Below are 9,469 nucleotides of genomic sequence, written 5' to 3'. Positions count from 1 at the left end.
ATGGTGCGGGTGGTGGCCTCGTCCTGAGCCACGCCCACTTCCAGCTGTGTCAGTACAGCGTGATGGTCAGAGCTGCCCACGAGCCCCAGCTGATGACACTGAAGCTTGTCTTCCTGGTAGTCTGAGATGACAGGGTCTAATGTCCCTCCTCGTTCATGTGTGGGGAAGGTGACATGATCTGTCAGACCCTGCACCTCAGGAGATTCTCGTAGGCGTCTCTTTCCAGGTGGTGATTGAGATCCCCCACAATCAGCACGTGGCTGCAGCTGTGTGCCATCATCAGGTTGTCTAAGGTCTCAGTCAGGTACAAGAGTGAGTCAGGCCCTTGTCGCGGGGGGCGATACAGGGCACACAGCAGGAGGGCTGAGCGGTCTGCCAGCATTACTCGGAAGTACATCATCTCCATCATTGGAGGCGTGTCTATGTCGAGTAGCTGGGCCTGCATTCCTTCCTTGAAGCAGACAGCCACTCCACCTCCTGTTCGCTCCTGTCGGTCCCTCCTCACCCAGTGGGTGAAGCCCTGCATCCTGCCATACGTGGGCTCCACCTCACTGTTCAGCCATGTCTCGGTCACCACAACAACGTCTGCATTGTGTCGTTGCACACAGTTGTGGTATAAGTCTGCAAGGTTAGTCCGGAGACCACGGACGTTGCTAGAGACGACCTTTAGTTGGCGGCGGGGCAAGCTGGCTGTACCATGGTGAGGGATGGTAGTGAGCGAGGCCTGCTAGTCCGAGGTGGTGGTTAGGGAGTGGTCCACTGCCGCCCCTGGTTCTGATTCCAGATACCAGGCTGAGGAAGGAGTGGGCGAGGTTGTGGCAAGGACTGAAATGAAGTGAGGGGGTGGGCGGGCTGAGGCGCTGCAGGTGGGAAGGGTGTGGCTGTGTATCTTTCCACCGTAAGAAGCCGCTGTAGGAGACGCTCCTGACGTAAATCGTCAGTTCTGGCGTGGCAAGTAGCAGAAGTGTGTCCTTTCCGTGAGCAGTACTCACACACTTTTGCCTTGGCTCGCTTTTGTGTCTGCTTGGTGGCCTGGTGAGTCCTCAGTCCTTCGCTGGACACCCTCCTCGCGTCCTGCTGCACTTCCCTCTTAGATTTCTTTTTTCTCCAATCTCCTGAAGTGGTCTGAGGAGAGGTTCGTGGGCGAACAGAGGCTCCGCGATCTACTCCGTTCGCTGTGTTTATGGAGGAAGAGTCCCTGCTGCTCTGTGTGTGTGTAGACGTGGTAGTGTGTACCGAGCAGTCACTCTGTGTGACGCTGGGGAGGTGTCACAGTCGCTCTGTGTGGCGGTGGAAGCAGTGGAGGTAGGCGGAGCGGTCGTTGTTTCCCGGGCAGGCGAAGGGAAGGTGGAAGTGGAGAAAACAGCTGCGTACCGGATCTGTTGCGGTTTATCCGAGCTCCACCACGTCCTCCACCTCTCCCTGACAAACCACCTCCCAGTGTTCTCCTCCTCCTCCTCCTCCTCCTCCTCCTCCTCCTCCTCCTGTGCCAAGTCTCTGTCGTCCTGGAGGGACTTAATCACACAGTCTTCCTCAGTGAGCTTCTCAACTAGTGAAACCTCTCCTCTCTCCAAGCCCTCCCACTGACTCTCCCACTATCGTCCGGTAGTGGCGTGGGGTGTCAGTCTCCTCGCTGATGTAGATGACGGGGTCCGGGATGTTTGCTTGGAGTCGTAGCTGTTCCGTGTAGCTACACTTGAAGACTGGCGTATCCCCAAGGCAGCTGTTTCCTCGTCACAGCTCACGTGTTGAGTCTTAAGTGTTGCTTTGCCACAAACGCAACACCAATTCTGTGGCTGGTAGCCAGGCAAGTCTCGCCTGGCTATGGGGCGATGGGCGGGGCTGGACATTGAGGGAGAGGATAGTGATTCCCTGGGGAATTGTGGAGCCAGGTGTGGGAGCGACAACGAGTGTTGGCTCTAAACGACACGTACGACACTAACACACTCGTGAACACAGACACTTAACACTGGCACAGAACACAAAGCACTTTCCCACAGGCGCACAAAAACACACGACACTAACTCTCTCTCTCTCTCTCTCTCTCTCTCTCTCTCTCTCTCTCTCTCTCTCTCTCTCTCTCCCACACTCCCAAAATCTGAGTGTGGGAGATGATTCGCTACATTACTCCCTTTAGTTACCCTGAGAGAGAGAGAGAGAGAGAGAGAGAAGAGAATCCATCGACTTGTAAACATGATCAGAATTTTATCTCCTCCTCCTCCTCCTCCTCCGTTTATCTCCCCACTGCTAATCCTGGTCAAACAGGTGACAAACAAACAGACTCTCTCTCTCTCTCTCTCTCTCTCTCTCTCTCTCTCTCTCTCTCTCTCTCTCTCTCTCTCTCTCTCTCTCTCTCTCTCCGTTCAATAAACTTTTCCATTTTCTATCTAATCTACTATTTCATAACTCCTCCTCCTCCTCCTCCTCCTCCTCCTCCTCCTCCTGTTAGGCATATAGTACAGCTTTAAACTTTGCCACGGCGTCTGCCTTTAGTCTAGGCACGGAGGTGGTGGTGGTGGTGGTGGTAGAAGAGGAAGAGTAGGAGGAGGGTAGACATTAAGACCACGCCCCCCCCTCCTTCTCTCTCTCTCTCTCTCTCTCTCTCTCTCTCTCTCTCTCTCTCTCTCTCTCTCTCTCTCTCTCTCTCTCTCTCACACACACACACACACACACACACACACACACACACACACACACACACACACACACACACACACACACACATATTTGAGCCTACAGAGAGAGAGAGAGAGAAAGAGTATACGCCCTTCTCTCCTCTCTCTCTCTCTCTCTCTCTCTCCCTCTCCCTCCCTCCCTCCTCATCCATCCTGGGTCCTCCTCCTCCTCCTCCTCCTCCTCCTCCTCCTCCTCCTCCTGGTTATGCAACTTGCGTCTAGTTGTCTATGTCTGCGTAAGGGAAGAGGAGGAGGAGGAGGATGGAAGGGAGAGGGAGTGAAGCGTAAACCTGGTGTCGGTCAGAGGCAGCGAGAGAGAGAGAGAGAGAGAGAGAGAGAGAGAGAGTTATGTTTGAAGGTTGTTGGAAAGAGAAATGAAAGGAGGAAGTATTTAATTCTCTCTCTCTCTCTCTCTCTCTCTCTCTCTCTCTCTCTCTCTCTCTCTCTCTCTCTCTCTCTCTCTCTCACACATTTATTTCCTTATTTATTTATGTTTATGTGATAGTTGTCGTCATCATCATCTTCTTCTTCTTCTTCTTCTTCTTCTTCTTCTTCTTCTTCTTCTTCTTCTTCTTCTTCTTCTTCTTCTTCTTCTTCTTCTTGTAACCTCCCCTCTCCTTCTCCCCTTATCTCCCCATTCCTTCTCTACATAACCATTTCTCTGTCCTCCCATTTACCTCATGTCCCTTCCTGATCTCCCCGTGGTACTCTCCCATTCTCATCTCCCGTTGGTACTCTCCCATTTTCATCTCCCCCCGTGTTACTCTCCTTATCTCACCCCCCCCTCCGTGTGTTCTCCCTTAACCCTCTCCCTCTCTCTCTCTCCCTGCAGAGGATGAAATCGACGTGGTGAGCGTGGGCAGCCCTGACAGCGCCTACTCCAGCTCCTCCTCCCGCAGCACGGCCCCCTCTACACGCGTGGGGGGCGAGAAAAGGAAGCGGGGGGCAGCAGGGAGCAGAAACAGTGGCGGCGACCCTACCTCCATTCACCCCTCCTCCCCCACCCCCGCCATCCCCGCCACCACCACCCCCGCCCTTCCCACCGCCGCCACCACCACCTTTGTCACCACCACTGGGATGAAGAAGGTAGTGAAGATCCGTACTAGCAATCTCCCTTCATCTTCCAGTAAGTCAAGGCACCGACGGAGTAGTGGTGGTGGTGGTGGTGGTGTATCCTCCACTAGTAGTAAGCGGCGCACCACCAGCTCCACCTCCTCCACAGACTCTTGTAGTAGTAGTAGTAGTAGTTCACCATCTCACCACACTTCAAGCACCACAGTTACTAGCATAAGAAGAACCACCACCACCACCACCACATCATCACCACACAACACCACATACAGTAAAAGCGTCAAGAGGATACGCAACCACCACCACAGCCACACACACCACTCCAGAAAACGGCGAGGGAACAAGGGAGAAGGAGATGACCCTGAAAGACGCCACTTACATAACTCCCTTGAGCGGATGAGGAGGGTCGACCTGAGGAACGCATTTGAGGAGCTCCGTGTCCTTGTCCCCGGGCTGTGTGACAAGGATAAGGCGCCCAAGGTGGAGATCCTTCGTAAGGCCTCGGAACACTGCTACAGCGTGACACAGCGCGGCAGACTGTTAGAGCAGGAGAAGGAGAGACAGAAGAGATTGCAAGGAGAGCTCAAGAAACGTTTGGCTTCCCTGCAGAGGAGAAACTAAAGAAAACTAGGGAAAAAAGTAAAGGTTCTTGTCTAGGGAGAAAAATATAGGGTGTTTATGACCCGTTTAAATGCCCTGCCTCCCTGACTCTCGTGTGCGTGTGAGGGTCAGGGGTGTGTGTGTGTGTGTGTGTGTGTTCGTGTGTTCGTAGGTCACGTTGGTGCCTGTCGGAGGGTCTCTACGTGTGTTTGTGTGCGTGTGTAAGTGCGTGCTCGTGCCCTCCCATGTTCACCTGTTCGTGTGTACGTGTTTGTGTGTACGTGACGTGCTCGGGGCGCCTTGCTTCCGGAGCTGTGTACGTTACCTTGGCAATACTGTATGTCTGTGTGTGTGTCAGTGTCATTATTTCATTAGGTCATTATTATTATTTCATCAACTAATCCATCATTATTATTATTACTACTACTGTAACTATTATAACTACTATTACCACTAGTACTTGATTACCATTATTATTATTATTATTATTATTACTATTATTATTACCACTGCTGTTTTGTTTTCCTTTTTGAGTTGTCACTAGTGTGGTTGGACTGTGTATGGTTAGGAGGGTTGCCAGCGACCATGCAGATCAAGATTGTACTAAATGTGATAGTATAGTATAGGCAGAGAGAGAGAGAGAGAGATGGCCTGCATGAGTTCATTTTCCACTTTTTTATGACTGTAGGCTAAATATATAATGAGGTTTTTTCTTAGTGTGAATATATTGAGTCTATATTTAATACCACTGTCAATGCCCCTCTCTCAGTTGGTACCCCTGTTACTACTACTACTACTACTACTACTTGTGTGTGTGCGTGTGTGTGTGTTTTGTTGAATGCCTTGTTTTGTTTTGTTTTGTTTTGTTTTCACTTGTCAAAATTAGTCTCGCCTTTATTTATTTTTTTGTCAGTTTTTCTTGTTTGTGGTCATTTCTACTACAACTAGAGAGAGAGAGAGAGAGAGAGATTGTTATTAAAGAAAGTTACGTAAATCTAGAGAGAGCATGGAAAAAATAAAAATAAGAGTTAATTGGTTTTTGCTCCATAAAATTTATCTATAAAGTTTAGGGAAAGATTTTTATCAATTAGGCGTTAGGGGGAAGAAAGTTTTATCCTATCAATACTTTTCTTTTTCCTCTTTTTTTCCTTTTTTCACTTTTATTCACATTTCATTCTTTTTCTATTTTTTTTATTTTTTTTTTTTTTTTTTAGTTTGTGTTCATATAGAGTTATTTTTAAGATTCACCAGTATTTGTTGTCTTAGTTACTGTAGATAATTGTGTCCAAAGTGAATTATTATTATTATTATTATTATTATTATTATTATTATTATTATTATTATTATTCTCCTTAAGCCTGTATGTTGCCATGATTAGAATTAAGTTTGAGGACACATACACTACTCTCTCTCTCTCTCTCTCTCTCTCTCTCTCTCTCTCTCTCTCTCTCTCTCTCTCTCTCTCTCTCTCTCTCTCATAATTTTTTTAGTGTACTCAGTTATTTAATTGTTTTATTTTCCTCCTCCTCCTCCTCCTCCTCCTCCTCCTCCTCCTCCTTTGTAGTGGTGCTGTTCCCTACCACCACCATCACCACCTCCTCGCATTATATTTTGTTGAATTATTACTATTATTACTATTACTACTATTGGTCTTCAAGTAACTATTATGAGTTTTATTATTATTATTATTATTATTGTTTTCTTTTTCTTTTTTATTTTCTTCCTTTTTATAAGTGTGTACATAATTATATACATATATATACATAATTATATATATATTATACATAAATGAGATGAATAGAGGTGTGTGTGTGCGTGTGCGAGTGATCACGTGGTTTGTCAGAAGATGAAGAGAAATGTTTAATAATAGCGTTAAGAAGGGCATTACTTTATGGATGAAAGAAGTTACTACTACTACTACTGCTATTACTACTACCACTATTACTACTACCACTACTGCTGCTGCTGCTACTACTACTTCTACACTACTACTACTACTTCGCCTGCTGTGTATTTATATTATTATTATTATCATTATTATTATTATTACAATTTTTATTATATATATATTATAATTATCACACTTTTCCTCTTACTATTTGTTGTGTTTATCGAAGTGGATAACAAAGAGGATAAGAGATAAAGTAATTAATTATTTAAGCCAATATTTGAGTCATGGGAGTGTTCTTTACATTACATAATACTATCGCAACAATATTTAGCATTATTGTAACTACTATCATTTATTTAACCCGTATTTTTCCTTCAGAGTGTGGGTTTGTTTGGAAAGTAACTCTTGTATTTGTTTTATTTTGTCATCAGTAATCGTAGTCATCACTTTCCGCGGCGTTCATCATTAATTATCATCGTTACGGCAGTTTTTGTGGTTATTCTGTTTATTCTTCATTTTTTTATCATTTACTTGAGTCACCGCTCCGCTCAGTGTTGTAGCGGTGAAGAAAACGGAGATTGGTGTGACAGTAATAGCTGGTGTGTTTGAGGGAGTTATCAGTAATATTTATCTATTTATTGATTTATTTATTGTTTTTTTTTCTTTCTATCTGTTCTTTTATCTATTTTTCTCATGTTTCTATTTGTACATGTCTTTTTGTCTTAATCTATTACTTAATTATTTACTTTTCTTTTCGTACATCTGTGTCTATTTTCTTAACTTTCTATCATTATCCACTATTGTCTTCACCCATTACATGTTCACTCTCCTTCTCTTATTCTTCTTTTCATACATCCGTCTCATTTTCTTTATTTTTCTTCTCGTATATCTGTCTATTCATTTCTCAACTCACCGTTACTGTCCATTGTCATCATCCATTTCTTTGTCTTTCCTTGTCTTCATTTTTATTCCCTTCTCTATTTAATCTTCAGCACACAATTCTTTTTTCTTTTCTTTTCTTTTTTTTTCTTCTCGTTATGTTCTCGCTAAGACAACATACGCCAATACAAAGGGGGAAAAAAGTCCACATTTGGTTTTTAAAGATTTCAGAACATTGCATTTCAAAATCTTGTCTTTTATTATTTTTTGGGGGTGACTTGAGTTTGCCATGCGTGATTTCTGGCAGCAAAACAAAAGAATATAGAGTCATCATGTTGCCATTACTTAGTGTTTCTTTTCACATCTGGCAACAAAACTGTCCTGATGTATTTTGAGTTGCCATTGTTTGTTTGTTTTTATTTCTAGCATAACAAAAACGACATGGTGTGTTTAAGAGTCGCCATTTGTCTTTAATTTCTGGCACAAAAACAAGCCATAATTTGTTTTACCATTGTCATTATTGTCTTTTAATTTGTGGCATCGAAGAGTAGAGCCATGATAAGTTGCCATTCTTTTTTTTTTTTTTTTTTTTTTATGGCAACAAGAACAAAGTCACGATTTGTTAAGTATTGCTGTTGTTGTTGTTTTTTTAATACTTTCTGGCAACAAAACAAAGGAGTCATGATGTGTTTAGAGTTGCCATTATTGTCTCTTATGGCAACACAAGAGCCGTGATTTGTTTGCCATGTTGCATTAGTATTGTCACTTGTTTTATCGTTGTCTTTTAATTTTCTCTTTTCTTTTTTTCCCCCCCGTGGGTGTCCAATGAGATGCAGTCAGTGTAAACAAAAGTCAAAACAACTAAAATTTATTGTTGTTGTTGTTGTCAAGTTTTGTTTTGATGTAAGAAAATATGAGCAGATTTATTTATTTTATTTATTTTTTTTTATCGGTCAAATTATTCAAGTGAAGATTACTGGACTCTACTTTTTGCTTTGGGTGTTTTTCATTCGTCACTTTTTATCTATCTAAACCTCTCGTTATTATTGTTGATCTACTACTACTACTACTACTACTACTTTTGTTTCCCCTAATTTCTTTCAATAACTCTACTCAAATCCTCCTCCTCCTCCCTCTTCACTTCCAAGGCTCATCACTGCCCATCCTTCACCCCCACACCCCACCTCCTCCCCTTCCCTCTTCCCCTCCCCCCTCCTGGAATGCTTGGTGAGTTAGGCCGAGGTTGGTTGGTTAGTTGGTCATTACCGCTGCTGCTCAATGGTTTCCTTCTATCAGCATTATTTTTGTAGGAAAAGTTACAGAAATGGGTAAATATGCATACAAAAAAAATGAGATTAAAAAAAAAATGAAAAGTTTGCCCCCCTCCCAAAAAAATATTTATACGAGAAAGTGATGTGTGTGTGTGTGTTTGTGCGTGTGTTTTGTATTTTTTTATTATTAGTGATTTGTTGTGGTTTATTATTGTCATTTATTTATTTTTTTTTACGCAGTGCAGGTTGAGAGAAGCAACAAGGGTCACTTTGGAAAGAAAACGATGACAAACTTTCATTTCATTATTATTGTTACTCCAGTTTGTGTTTTTTGTTTCATTATTCTGAAGTGTACAGACAAAAGCAACACAAATGCAAGAAGGGAAGTGTTCGTTTGTTTGGTTTTTTATTACTTTGCTTGGTGAGGGGGCGGCGTTCCCCTTAGCTCAGGTGTATGCTTTGTACCTTTGCCAGAGTTCTTGATTAAAGAGTTACTATGATAAACCTTATCTCTTTACTTACCCTGCCTGTCTGTGTGTGTGTGTGTGTGTGTGTGTGTGTGTGTGTGTGTGAGTGAGTGAATTAGACACAGAAGAAGAATGGAAGAGAAAGAGAATGATGGAAAAGATAAAACAAGAAAGAAATAGAAATAAACAAGGAAATGAGAAGTAGAAAAAATAAAAATAAAAATTGATATACAAAAAAAAAAAAAAATGCGCAATAGGAAAATCAAGAGAAACAAGGAAATACAATAAAAGCTACAACACACACAGAGAAGGATGTGTAATTGTTATCTTGAATGTGTGCAAGAGAATGGAGGAAAATGTTTGCTACTTGTAACTGTGAATGTGAGAAATGATAATGTACAACCTTTATTAAATGTATGAGAGAGAGAGAGAGAGAGAGAGATAGAAAGAGAAGAGAATAAATGACAGTAAAAAGGAACACGAAAGAAAACGTGGTGTAATCTTCATGGTAAGTGTAAATAGAAAACGAGATGAGGTGGTCTTCGCTCCTTAGTAAAAAAAAAAATAATAATAATAAATAATAATAATAAAATAAAAAGAAATCAAACAATAAGA

General features: G+C 42.9%; 1 protein-coding gene across 2 annotated transcripts in view; it reads left to right on the top strand.

Moving 5' to 3' along the window:
• Nucleotides 1-4,980, top strand: part of LOC123502097 (uncharacterized protein DDB_G0271670-like) — a 24,543-nt gene extending 19,563 nt beyond the window's left edge. For both annotated transcript variants that reach the window (XM_045251290.1, XM_045251289.1), the window contains exon 3: nt 3,508-4,980. In XM_045251290.1, coding sequence (XP_045107225.1) covers nt 3,508-4,367 — 860 coding nt within the window. In that variant the 3' untranslated portion in view covers nt 4,368-4,980. The remainder of the gene's footprint in view (nt 1-3,507) is intronic.
• Nucleotides 4,981-9,469: the final 4,489 nt, after the last annotated feature.

The sequence above is a fragment of the Portunus trituberculatus genome, chromosome 10 (assembly GCF_017591435.1).
Source record: "Portunus trituberculatus isolate SZX2019 chromosome 10, ASM1759143v1, whole genome shotgun sequence".
Lineage (NCBI taxonomy): Eukaryota > Metazoa > Arthropoda > Malacostraca > Decapoda > Portunidae > Portunus > Portunus trituberculatus.
The sequence above is the reverse complement of the archived record's forward strand: the minus strand, read 5'-3'. Positions and strand labels throughout refer to the sequence as shown.